This window comes from Quercus lobata, chromosome 8 (assembly GCF_001633185.2).
Source record: "Quercus lobata isolate SW786 chromosome 8, ValleyOak3.0 Primary Assembly, whole genome shotgun sequence".
NCBI classification, from domain to species: domain Eukaryota; kingdom Viridiplantae; phylum Streptophyta; class Magnoliopsida; order Fagales; family Fagaceae; genus Quercus; species Quercus lobata.
In genome coordinates this window covers 62,187,056-62,201,094 of record NC_044911.1, presented here as the reverse complement: position 1 = coordinate 62,201,094, position 14,039 = coordinate 62,187,056, and the positions used below count along the sequence as shown (strand labels likewise).

At 32.6% G+C, this 14,039-nt stretch overlaps 2 protein-coding genes across 4 annotated transcripts in view; one reads left to right on the top strand and one right to left on the bottom strand.

Annotated features, from left to right (window-relative positions):
• The window catches only part of LOC115954558 (7-deoxyloganetic acid glucosyl transferase-like), a 43,294-nt gene that overhangs the window by 16,350 nt on the left and 12,905 nt on the right, over positions 1 to 14,039 (top strand). The gene's annotated exons all lie outside the window — the stretch shown is intronic.
• On the bottom strand, positions 277 to 8,194 carry LOC115954556 (topless-related protein 1-like). Of its 2 annotated transcripts, none has more exons than XM_031072433.1 (24): positions 8,038 to 8,194; positions 7,154 to 7,265; positions 6,846 to 7,025; positions 6,595 to 6,708; positions 6,336 to 6,494; positions 6,031 to 6,208; positions 5,788 to 5,911; positions 5,591 to 5,667; positions 5,354 to 5,504; positions 5,126 to 5,235; positions 4,965 to 5,034; positions 4,798 to 4,871; positions 4,619 to 4,714; positions 4,446 to 4,541; positions 4,208 to 4,335; positions 3,873 to 4,107; positions 3,572 to 3,736; positions 3,136 to 3,279; positions 2,466 to 2,576; positions 2,154 to 2,333; positions 1,705 to 1,833; positions 1,523 to 1,618; positions 963 to 1,151; positions 277 to 736 (listed from the first exon to the last, which is right to left on the bottom strand). In XM_031072433.1, exons 2-24 carry the CDS (start codon positions 7,234 to 7,236, stop codon positions 554 to 556), a joined length of 3,072 nt encoding a protein of 1,023 aa, XP_030928293.1. In that variant the 5' UTR covers positions 7,237 to 7,265; positions 8,038 to 8,194; the 3' UTR covers positions 277 to 553. The 2 variants fall into 2 exon arrangements, with proteins under 2 accessions (XP_030928293.1, XP_030928294.1); XM_031072434.1 differs by having other exon boundaries at positions 5,162 to 5,235.

The following is a 14,039-nucleotide window of genomic DNA, read 5'->3' as shown; positions in this document are numbered from 1 at the left end:
CATAGTATCGGATAAATTTTAAATTGAGTTTCTATGAAGAAGAAGCATGTTTTGTCATCTTTGTTCCATTGTAAACAAGATGGCTATCTATAAACCATTTTGGACCTATCTCCTCCACGCTACTATGAGGTGGTTTATAAGACGGAGACCATTTATATGTATTATTTAAACAAGTCACATGAGTTATTAAAAAAACCATGTGATTAAAACCACACATGGATAGTCTTCAAGCGCCACATAGTGCGTTGGAGGAAAATAACTTCAAACAAGTTTAGAGCCAAACTTTTTCCATCTATTGAATGCTAATTAATTCATACAAATTTCTTTAATGTATCTGTGTACTTAGTATAAATGCTTCATCAAAAAGTTGCACATGACATGAACCTCTTCTACATTTTTGTTGTAGTGTATTAGGATCTATGATCTCAAAATCACCCATGATACATACTATGAAATTGAACAATGGATGGTAAGTGGTGACTAGGAAATTTGAAATTTGATAGTATGCATATCTTGCTGAATGAGGCCTATGTCAAGCATCTTAACAGATAGATTAGCAAAGGATCATTGAATACCTGACATGAAGATAAGCAGTAGGATTAATCTGACATCGTAATTGGAGATTTGAAGCACCAAATACACGCACAGTTCCATCCAAAAATCCGGCATAAATTAACTGGCTATCACAGGAGAATATTGCATGGGAGATTGACGGTGAAGATTCTTCTACAACCCACTGGAATCACATAACATCATTAACTATTCTGAAGGAAAAAAATGGAAAGAGGGAGAGCAGAGTTGGAATGAAGTTGCTCATCCATGTTTTTGCCCCACTACAATTTTGACATGTTGCCACCACTAAGCAAATCCTTACCACAATTTTAGATAGGATAATTATAGAGGAGGCAATTCCACAGGACAAGACATTTGAATACTTTAATAAAAAGCTAAGATGAAGATACCTGCTTCACACATTCAAGTTTCTTTGTTTCATATATGGCAAGTTGCGTCCCATGTACAGCAAGGAAGTGTATTTGATCCTGGTGAAATTGAACTTGGGTATCTGACATTGCCATGGATGTCCTTCCAGCTGGAATCTGCAAGAAACTGTTGTTCTGTCGCTCCCACTTATCAGAGTTCCACACAATAATCTGGAAGAAGAGGATACACAAATTTTGATCATGTCAGAAATAATTATGAGAGCCATTTTGTTTGAATGTGTCCACTGTCTACACCTAGGTGAAGAGTGAAATTTTGTTGTGTTTGTCTATTTTGCACCTACTAAAATAGCATAATGAAGAGCTCTCTTGAATATGATATTTTATTATTCATATTGGAAATCTCTATCCCTCTCTCTCATCTCATGGGCAACTGCAGGAAACCCAAGTCTGGTGGCTCATTTTACCAGCAGCCAATCAGATTTAAGCTATCAAACAAGGAAATCAATATCAGACAACTATTTGACCTAGTTCAGACTGCTAGAGTTCCCCAAAAGGAAAGCTATAGAAGATCAATTACTAACCTGAGCGTCTGCTCCAGAAGAAACAAGCACATTGAGCACATGTGAGAAGGCCAGGCCAGTGATTCTTTTAGAATGACCCTTAAGTTTGCTCTTAACCTACAACAAGAAAGAAAATGACCAAACTCCCAGATTTTCACTTTAATGAGCACCAATGCATTTGTCCATGCCATAATGTGTGTTACCTCATCTACCCGGACATTATATATGAGAATTGTGGAATCATCCATGCCAACTGCAATTATATTGTTATCTTGAGGGTGGAAAGCAAGATATGTTGCTGCAGGTGGTGGAGGCATGAAAGTTGTCATAACCTGTAATTTCCCAATTATAATTTATAATTGGTCAATCAAAGTGTGGTAGATATCAGATTCAGCATTAAAATAAGCCCCAAGTGATCTGTGTTATGGGTGATGGGATATAATAGAAACTTCAGTGCATAAAATTTTGAGTTGACTTGGCCAAAATTAAAATAAGCATGAAGGCCTAGATCTATTAGCAATCTCCCAAATAAGCTTCTCACCGGCATCTGCAGCTTAGACCAAATTATACCTTGTGAAAGGACATACCTCTCACCCATTTTCAGCATGCAAACTTAAATCATACCTCATAACAATCTAGTTTTAAACGTTACCTTAAATGTCATCATGTTGAACAGAGAAATTTTTCCTCCAGATGCTGACATGACATAAGAATCATTCTTGGACAAAGCAAAACATGATAGAGCATCCTCTGGTTTAGCATCAGTTAAATCATTGGTCATTGTTATGCCTGATGGTGGTTGTACTAATTGAGGAGAAGCCTTGGTAGTTGCCTACACCACATCACAATAATCACCCTTTTATTCATTAATAAGTGTAGGTTCAGAGTGAAACAAGAAGCTTTATATTCATGGAAGGAAATTTAAGGGAGGAACAGATTTAGAGAAAAGATGGGAACTTTAAACCTTGCCACTCAAATTAGGGTCACATCGTTGCCATTTCCAGAGTAGATGGATGGCATTTGCTGCTAATGCCAAAATACCAGTACCTGAATTAGTATAAATCAACCTTGAGATCTGCAGAGACGCAGGAGAAGGTAATCAAAAACCATTTTTTTTTAATCTGGCATTTAAAAGAAAATAGACTGTAAAAAGAAGAAAAAATAACAAAGATGGCATCTGAGATAATTTTAATGGAACATATGACCTTGGAATTCCATCTTTCATTGCATTTATATGACCAAGTTTTGTTTGACGTGTTATATACTTTAAAAAATAAACCATAAAACTGAATGATGCTCATGCTAAGATAAATTTTTGAAAATTTAGTATAGCAAACTATCTGTGTGACTAGAAAACTTGAATAAATTTATAGGAGGTATAAACTAACAACACCTAGCTAATATGCTCACATAGTCGTTATTGAAATTCAAATGGATCAAGAAATTTAATTATTGTATACTTCAGAAAGAGCACATGCTAAACATTAATTGAAATGTGTGAATAAATTGTATACTTCAAAAGATATATATATATCAATGATAAGTGCTAGGCCAAACTACCATCCGTTTGTATGCACAATGGACCAAGAAATTTAATTTTCCCTGATACTCCTAGATATCCTAATAAATCATACCTTGTCTGATTTGACACGAGCTGGGAGCTTCAATGACCTAAACTGAGCAGGTTCACTAATTTCAGTGAGCTTCCAAATCTTTGTTTGGTTGACTTCTTCAGCTAATTTAGGTTTCACATTCTCCAAGTTTCTTGTGTCTCCATTCTAGCAAGCCAGCGGAATGAATTAGTCCATGATTTTAAATATTAATGAAGCACAGAATTAAGATTCATTTTAATGTAAAGAAATAGTGTTTGTGAGAGAGAGAGAGAGTGAAATTAGAAGTTATGCAGAAATTGTATGTGATGGAGTCAGAATTACACACCTGTATGAATCACATAGGTCAAGGAAAACATGAATATTAAAGTAGAATTTCATTTGGTGCACTAATTACAAATCACATGATATAGATAGCATTTCTCTTAAGTTCAACAAAGGAAGATTTTACAAGACAGACCCTTGTTACAGTCTCAGAGGCACTTCTTGCTGCAACAAGAGAATGATTTTCATAAGTACGCATCAACCGCATCCCATCAACTGTTGCTAAGATTTTGATTCTGTTGTCATTTGCAGAAACAGCCAATAATGTCCCTTCCTTGTTGAAACGGATACGTGGGCTTGCCTTCAATTAAAATGTATTTGAGCAATTCAGACCACTGTTCTTTTTGTACACATTATTGTGATAAAAGTAGAACTGCAAACAAGACAAAAAATAGAAACAATATAGAGAATTTACAAACATCCATAAAATAACTTACTGGTAGTCCACCCTCAGCATCAATACTTGTCAAAAGATTGGGATTATCCATATCCCAAACCTTAATTGTATATTCATCACCAACAGCCAAGAACCGATTCTTGGTTGAATCAAATTGAACAATTCCAAGAGAACGTTTATTTAATCCTTGGTAGGTTCTCTTCACATGACCTTCATTTTCATTCCACTCAACAATGTGTGACTCACCATCTTTACTGGTTCCACATGAAAAAAGCCTACAATTTTCAATCACAGCATTGACTTTTGAGGTTTTCCATAATAGGATTAAATTGAAAGGAAAACATTAGAATGGTGTAAAAGTTCCAGTAGATAAACCTTCTCCCATCAGCACTATAAGCCATTGTAGTGCATGAGCGGCCAGGAGCATCATAGTCAACCCTGGATCCCATCATGTCATATAACCATGCTTTTATCTTTCCATCCACTGATGTTGAAAAGACAAACTGAGACATTACAGAAAAGGAAGAAACTTAAATAAATTGAGAGTAAATAAGCCATAGGATGCAAGACATGTATAAAATAGTCATATTGAAGTATCAAGCTGAGTCCTTACATGAACATTTTCTTTGCAGTGGGGACACACAGAATGAACTGGAGCATCATGACCTTCAAAAGTATACAATTTTGCACCAGTAGCTGCATCCCAGACCTTTAAAGAACGAAAACTAGTAACTAAATAATCTTTTATTTCTATGACTAATAGTGTAACTACTATTTGTAACCAACCTTGATGGTCTTGTCATCACCGCAAGTTATAACAGAGAGTTGCTTAGTAGGGTGACAGAACGCAAGATCGTTCACACTACCAACATGAGCATCAATCTAGAAATTAATTTTTTTTTAAAAAGGGTGTTAGAAACAAATGATGAAAGATATACTGCAAGAGAGAAGAAAACAGAACCTACCTCCAAATGCTGGCGAATGTCATTCCCAGAATGATAAGTATATAGTTGCATCATGTGTTTAGAATATGCAACTCCTGTTTGATGCCCAAAAAATAAAAATAATAATTTAGCAAATTTAGATCATAGGCTATTTCAAAAAATTTTGCGGTCCAAATATTTAATCTCACCAAATAAAGAACCATCAGGGCTCCATGCTATTCGCTTAACCGAGACACATGGATCTTTGATTAAAGTTGCCTGAATTTCATCAGATTTAGAATTTAGATTTCTCTGATGAAATAAAACGTTAACTTGCTTTTTAGTTATATTAATTGGGAAGGAAGCCTACCTTTAGTATCAGAGAACTTGCTCCAATATTCCATACCTGAAAATTTCTTGAAGCCATCTTCTCCCTGGAACTTACTTCCCACAAACTTATGTCGCCCAAAATGGTGCCAACTGAAAAATCAATTTAAGAAAAACTAGTCAATTTAAACTTAAACGCATATATATTTACCCGATATAACAGCCACCATAAAAATCAAATGGTCATTAAAAGAAGCTAGTGGAAACCAACCTAGAAGTAGTGTCTGTTGAACAGGATGAAAATCCATACTTGTGGTAATTGATCCCTGATTTAATGTTCGTGCTACAGTCTTTGGCAATTCATCAGTTAGGTTAAACAACATGCTGTGACTTTGACCAGGATTGGTTACTGGAAACATTGCCTGCGGAAAAATGTATGAATATCATTTAGATAATTATTTAACTGTGACCCAAAATTGAGATCATTTGCTTCTGCTGTTAAACTTACCCGATCTGAACCCCCAGGGTACCTTGTTTTTGACATATCATCTATATCCCCAAGACCCTTTGAAACTGCAGCCATAGCTAGAAAATAAAATATATTTAGGAACAAAAATATAGGAATTTGTATGCCAGAGATTAGTATAAAATATGAAATTTTCTCGGGGATTTTAATAAGAGCTAGTGGTTAATTTGAATCAGTACCTGGATTTGTTACAGTACCAAAACCAATACCAATTCCAGAAACTGCTTGATGAGTTGTAGTTGAGGGATTTGATATCCATGATGTGAGAGGTGTCTGAAATGATGTTGACGGGGGTTGGAATGGCTGATTACAATGGCAAACAAAAGTGCAATTTAGAAAACGCTGAAAAGACTGTAGGCATGATTAAAATCCAAGTTAACTTAGTCTTTGAACAAGAACAAAGAAAATAGTTTATCATATACCCCATTTGTAGCCATTGGAAGAAAACCTTCAAATTTTGGTGTGGAGCTTATCATTTGATTGTTTGCAGCTAGTTGTGCAAATGAATCAGTGGAGTTTTTGCAACTGTGATCCAAAAAGAGGGTTCTTATATCAGGATTCTGTCTAGGATTTGCGCAAAGTGAATGCTGCCAATTCAAGCTGTCAAATTACACAGCAAAATCAGTTTACTCTTTACGGCCTATAGACATAGCCAGAAATTATAATGAGTATCATACTATAACTCCCCAATAATTAGAGCATCCTTGAGCTAATGATGTCATATTACCTTTGGTTGATAAGCATCCTTAACCTTGAGCCCCTTATGTTAGGCAGCTGCAATTTTTCCCGGAAAAGTGGGTTTGCCTCAAGAAGCTTCTTTAGCTCAATAAACATGATTGCTCTTGCTGTCTTTGTATCTCTATAATTAGAGAGCTGATCATTTTCCCTACATAAACCCACATGATATTTCATAGTGCTGTCCACATAGCATACATCATTATCACCAACTTAAAGTGGAAACTCACAATTCTGTATAGAACATGTACCTAAAATTATCTAGAGTAAGGAGCATAGTAATTTCCTTGAACAAGTCCTCGTTGAAAGAGGAAAAAACCTTCAAATCCTTCACAAGAATTTCTACAGCCTTGCTGCGATCCAGCCTGATTTATTATAATTGAAAAAAGAAAAAAAAAAGAGCAGACACAATTTAAAAATGAGCAAAAAAGTAAAATGCTTTGATGAGTTAGCAAGACCATATATTTTTTTTATTATAAATTTTTAAGAATCACGAACTCACTTATCCAAAGCCTCAAGGTACTTTTGCTTTCGAATTTCGAAAAAGATCTTCATGGAATATCGGTTATCATCTGGACTGGTGAACCCGGAAAGATAATTCTCAACATCATCCCAGTTCCCGCTAAGCACCAACTCCTCAAAGTACTTGAGGTTAAAGAACAATCCCGATTCTTGCTCTAGCCTACTCAAACAATAAAAAAATAAAAAATAAAAACTACTAATTATAATGGAATTGTACAATTACTTAACCAAAAAGAAAAAAAAAAAACAAATTGGAAGATGAAAACAAGGGATTGGACGAGAAATTACTTGTGAGCAGTGTCTTTGAACTTTTCCTCATCTAGGAACTGCAAGATCAGGAAGATTAGGTCCCTGCTGAGCGTAGACGCCATTGGAAATTTCCTGTTCTTAACTCAGAAACCTGCATACGAACCATTATCACTAACAACAATCACAATTCTTATGAAAAACGACAAAAAGAAACAACTAAACCAGCAGGCTAACAAACAAAAGCTTTTGTTTTGTGTTATTTATTTCAGTTTTAAAAGAAAACAAAATCCCAGGAAAAGGAAATCACTTTCCCTTCCAGAGAAAACACATAATTTCAGAACCATGTGTAACCTTCAATTCTCAGAAAAATTGAATTTCATTGAAACATACAGCACGCAAAAATTGATTTAAGAACACCAAAAAAAAAAAAAAACATGTACGTCAACCAAAATCAAAACAAAATAAGTAAAAATTAAAACTTTACGCTAACCACAAGCAAAACCCACTTGAATCATCATGATTATAACAAAAGGTAAGCAGAAAAAAATTTATCCAAGAAGTAAGAACACCAAAACAAGTTCAAAGAAAAAAACATGTACGTCAACCAAAATTAAAACAAAAAAAAAACAAGTAAAAATTCACGCTTTATAAAACAACATGCAAAACCCACTTGAATCATCGTGATTATAACAAAATTCTGCAGAATTTGAGATAGGTAAGCGTTAATTACCGAGACTAAGGTTCAGAAAAATTAGGGCTTTCAGATATTCAGAAACAGTAAAGTAGCTTTTTATGCTTTAACCTAGTGAAATTGAAGATGCCAGAAAGCAGAAAAAAGCGCATGTGAGGTGAGTAGTACTAAGAATGAAAACAAACAAAAGCTACCCATCTGAAAGATAAAAGCAAAAAACAGAGAAACTCACCGTCAAAAACAGAGAGTATTAGAGAAAACAGAGCTCTGACTTAAGCGCTAAGACTCTCTCTGTGAGTCTGAGAAAGCTCTCTTTCCCAGAAGATGCTGATGATGACGATGACTGATTGAGAGAGACTGAGCACCACTGAGACATTGCAGAGGGCATTTATTTATACTACAAAGGCGGCATTTTCGATGCAGAGGATAAGTAACTGTGCTTATCATGATAAGTTCGGTGTCGTATCTATGTATGTTTTATAACTTTAAGGAAAGCAGTCGAAAAGTGGGGTCCCAGAAAGCGAAAGATCACTCGAACAGCTGTCTTAAACTTTGTAAAAAGATAGACAGCGACAGTTGAGGTCGATTTTCTATTGTTCCCACTCCGATTCATTCAATACCAACTAGAGATTGACTGAAAGTGAATTCCTTACAAAGTTAATTTTTTTTTTTTTTTTTTTTAAATACGAGTAATTTTTTTTTTTCCTAATTTTACCCCAAAATTATTGAAACAAAAAAAGGGTTTGTTTGATTAGTTATTGGACCACGAGTGCCACTTTTTTTTTTTTTTAAATAATGTATTTAGAAGGATTTCCAATTTGGGAAGGTTGGAAATTAATATTTAAAAATAGTAATAATTGCCTAAATTATATTCTTTCCATTTTTCAAGTAAAATGTAAAATACCCGTTTAAAGGCTAGATTCAAAGTTGAAGAAATCTGGACCTTAGATTTCTTCAAAAAAATAAAAAAAAAAGTTGAAGAAATCTAAGGTCCAGATTTTGCCAACACCTTTAACTCTAGTTTAGTTTAACCAAAGTTAAAATTTTTACTATGATGAAATTTAAATGGGTTGGTAGAATCTAGACCGTAAATTTATTCAACTTTAAATCATAACCTTTAAATGGACTGTTCCATTTTAAACTTTGAAATGAAGAATATTCGAATATGCTTGATGATAAGATTGGCTAGTATTTTGGTCATTAAAAATAAAGTTGAGGCTATTTTAGGTTTTCTATAACAAAAAAAAAAAAAAAAATAGCAGTTATTGAATAGTGCAAATTGTCTGATGTTCAAAAGGCACCACGAAATTGATTTCTCTAATATGCAAATATTTTAAAAATGCAATCCCATAAATATCGTCCAACCCAACGTATCAACAAAATCATATTTTACTAAACTTGCACTTTTAGCCTACCAGTCCACTTACCCAATGGACTCAATAAAGAATGAAAAATTTTAAATTGGTACATGTCTCAATAAATAAATACTATGGTTACTGTGGGCAATATTTTATATATAAAAAAAATACAAGAATGATTTTAGATCGGGTATCAAAAAAAGAAAAGAAAAAAAAAGAATGATTTTAGATCAATATATCAATATCCTCTATAGAATTGAAGGTAAAAATTGACAAAGAAAATTGGCCGCAATTGTATACTACTATTAATTAATAAGAAAGTTTAGTTTGAGCTCACAATTTTTCATTTGAAAAATTGAATTTTATACTAGTTAGTTTTTGAATTAGATTAGGATTTGACTGAAGTTTTATAGAATAATAACATTTCTTAATTTGTCATTCCGCTACTAAAAATAATAACAATAATTTTATCCCTTAACAAAATGTCAAAAACAATACCGATTTTATTCTACAGCGCTGCGGCGTTAACACGCTCTCCCAAGGTGGCCGAATAATGTACATACCAAAAAAAAAAAAACAAAAGTGTCAGAATAATAATGGATTCTTTAATCAGTGCATGCATGACTCATGACTTTTTTAAAAAAGGGAAATAAAAAATTTAGGGAGCAAAACTCATGACTTTTAATCATAAACTAAAATTATTGCCCCCTAGAGGATTCACCTCAACATATACGTGTATCATGCAAACTCAGTATTTGGTTATCTATTCCATTTAAATACTATTTTTTTCTCTTTTTAAAAATAAATAAAGAATTTTTTTAGAGTCTTGTTAACGAGTGCTCTTGACGCAATTATTGATAAATTATTTTAGAAAATTTTTGACACAATCTTTATGGAAAATATAAAGAGTTATTTTTTTTTTCATTTTCCATAAAAAAATTTTAAAAAATATATCTTAAACCAATGCACTCAAGGCATTATTTAACTTTTTATCATTTTTTTTTAAAGTTTGACTTACCTCTAGTATATTTTTAACTAGACATGTTCTTTTATTTTAAATATACAATAACAAATAGTAGTGTGTTTCCGTCCCCACCTTTTATTTAGTTAGTGATGTGATAGTCTTGATTAAAACAAAAGGAGATTCCTTAAAAAAAATATTGAAAGTAAGACAAACTTTTTTATTTGTCCCCAACTTCCCTTTCATTGCCACTATGTACAAATCCCTTGTCATCAATTAATAAATAATTTTTTTTAGGGTCCGGGTACCCTTAAAACAATTATTAATAAACCATTTTAGAAAAGTTGATACAATTTTTATGGAAAAAATATATAAAAAGCCATAAAAAATTAATTTTTCCCCAGAAAATGTTTCTAAAAATATATCATAAACCAATGCACTCAAGGCATCATTTAACTTTTTTCATTTTTTTTTTTTATCCCAACCTTTCCTTTCATGACAAAACTCCTTCTCATTGGTACCTTCGGAAGAACACATAGCAAACTCACTTACCCTTTCATTGTCACTATGTACAAATCCCTTGCCATCAATTAATAAATAATTTTTTTAGGGTCTTATTAATGAGTGCCCATAGAGTAATTATTAATAAATTATTGTAGAAAATTTTGACACAATTTTTATAGGAAATATAAAAAGCCATTTTTTTCTTTTCCCTATAATTTTTTTAAAAAATATATATATATCATAACCAATGTACTCAAGCCTTCATTTAATGAGTACTCTTAAAGAAATTATTAATAAACTATTTTAAGAAAGTTAATACAATTTTTATGAGAAATATAAAAATTTATAAAAAAATTAATATTTTTCTTTTCCCCATAAAAAGTTTTTAAAAACCTTTTCATTTAACTTTTTATTTTTTCTTTTTCCCTGACCTTCCTTTTCACGACAAAACTCCTTCTAATTGGTACCTTCAGCAAGAACATTGAGCAAACTCACTTTCTCTTCCATTGCCACTGTGTACAAATGTGATGTAGATTGGTTAAAAGAGAAGAAAATATTTTAATATTTTATGTTGTTTTATCATTCCCAGTGAAATTAGGATTTATTTGCTTTTATAAGTTCAATTAAAATCCATTTCCTAGTTAAATTAGGATTTTAATTGTTTTTCTTTTCCTAGTTAAATTGTTTTTTCCTTTCTCAAATAAAAGTAGGTTTATTATTTGTTTTTGTAAAAGGAGTAGGAGAGATTCTATTCCTATAAATACTCTTTATAGAGATGTTGATTATTGTTATGCATTGATTAATAAAAGCTTGTTAGAGACGTTTTCTCTATTATTTTGCCTACTAGCCTAGTGTTCTTGTGGAGCTTAGGTTTCGTGGAAGAATTGTAGTAATTATGTGTTACAGATTCTGCTTCTACACGCCTACGCTGCATCAAAATGCCTTGCCGTCAATTAAAAGAACATACAATGGAGAAAAGTGAGGGGTCCTCATGGAACCAAACAAATCCAAAGAGTGAGTTTATGAAAGTGTCAACCGGAATCTTTCATTAGCATAACAAACATAAGCATTAGTCTCCTTGTAGCTATTTCACACACCCTCACAATGGAAGGAGACCAATATCCACCACCACTGTGAAATTCAGTAAACCCACAAAATTTGGCTAGACCGCCACTGTGAAATCTAACCAACATGAACAACTCGACCACCATCCTCAATTCCTCATCCTCCATCTTCATTGATCTGTGTAGATCGGTGAGAAGGAGAGCTCTGAGATGATACAGTTGATCGTCAGAGGTTGAATAAAAAATATAGTTATTTAATGTGTTGATGAGCAGTACGCCAATAAGTGTATTTGGGAACTGTTCATAGATTAAATTTTGAGACAAATTGTTAAGGCTAATCACTGCCGGCTCCAAGATTTCTTTTATGTGGCGTTTGGTACGAAAAAATCCACATTACTCTTGACATCCAAATTTATAAAAATGTGATTCCTTACAATCTAGATACCTAGAAATGTAACTATTCATATGTTTGGTTTCATTGAGAATCTTTTAAGATTTCTAGGGATGTAAGATGATAATGTTCTTCCTCAAAAAAGATGATAATGTTTGGTTTATTCTTAGGAATTTTAAATGAATTGTTTATTTTTCTCATTCTATTCTTAGATTTGAATGTGAACTACCAAGTCCTTAAAAAAAAAACTTCCTCTAAATAAATAATGAAAAACAAAATATAAACTATTAATTATAACAAATTCATTAAAACTATTAATCTTCTTCTAAATAAACTGTTTAACATTTTAAAATGGCAAGTACAATACAAAAATAACCATTTAAATTCTTAAATGCTTTATTCTTAATAATAATTTTTAAAAGAGCTTAATTCATAACAAAATAACCTGACAATGTTTAGGTCTATAAGACGAGAAAATGTTAGACTATAGTTTTAAAGGGAATCCACATTCTTACTGAGAGGGGTTTAGAAGGGGAATCTAGATTCCCTTGGCATCTAATTCTCTAGCGTGATTTGCAACCAAACATGAGAATCTTTAAACATTCTTGAAAATCCTAAAATATTACCCCGTACCAGATGCCAAATTAAGGGGTGGTTAAGGAATTTAAATTAAAAAAAATTTAATAAAAAAATAACTTGAATATATCGAGTTATTGATAAAAAAAAAAATCATACAAATACATGACATTTTATTATTTCCTTCTCTAAGTTTTCATATTTTAACATCATTATAAGTTTTCATTATCGATTGTCAATATGTGTAGGTGTAACCATTTTATTATGTAAAGTTTTTATAATATTTTGTATTTTTATACAATTTTCATTATCTATTCGTCATTGTTTTTATAAAAACTAGTGTGTACATATGTCCATATATATATGTACAATTAAAAACAATCACAATTATATGGTTTAAATTGTACTTTTTTTAGAAGATATTTAAATTATACATTGTATTAGCTTACACATTTTTTAAATCATATATTTCTAAAATATGTAATGGTTTTTCATTATGGACAAAACTAAGGTACACTACCTTAAGTGTTGTTCCTTAGGTTCCTCTCTTAAAATTTAACCATGTGACTACTTAACTAAAAAATATGTTTCCATCTCATGACGAAAAATCCACATAGCAGAATCTTAAAAGGAGAACCTAAAGAACAGCACCTAAGTACTGAACCTAAGTCTTGTCCTTTCATTATATATACATGTGTGTGTGTGTGTGTGTGTGTGTGTGTGAGATTTAGAATTTAATTGGATTTAGACTCTTCATTTTTTGCACCCAATAATTCACTTGCCACAAAAATTAAAAAATTAGATGGACACATTGGGCAAAATTAGACTTCAATTGAAACTTAAATTGTAATCTAATTGGATTTGGATTATTCAATTTTTACACTCAATAATTCATTTGGCACAAAAATTAAAAATTAGATAGGACACGTCGTGCAAAATTGAGAATTCAATTGAAATCTAATTCGATTTCCTATGATCTTTGACTTTATATATTGTAGGGGCGAAAGGCCCAAGAGTATATATCTCTACATATGTATTAGGCCGGGGGCCTAATCCGAGGACAGTAAGTAGTCTGAGGACAGGTAGATGTTGTCATAAGGGTTTGTGTCAGTAGGTAAAGAGGTGTGGTCTGATTATGATCGCCCATGAGGGTGGTCTAAGGAGGAATGCTACCTCGACTGTGCAAAGCTGAGTTCAGAAGGTGTGGTCTGCCATCAAGAGCAACGTTTCGAACTATTCCATGGATGAAGATAAGTATCAGGAAGGAACATGACAGAGGAAAGTTATGAAATATCTAAGAGAAAACTGCTACCACCGCATTGAATGCTCTGCAGCTTACTCTCTGACCGCATGAATGAGGAAGTGATACCTGAACAGTAG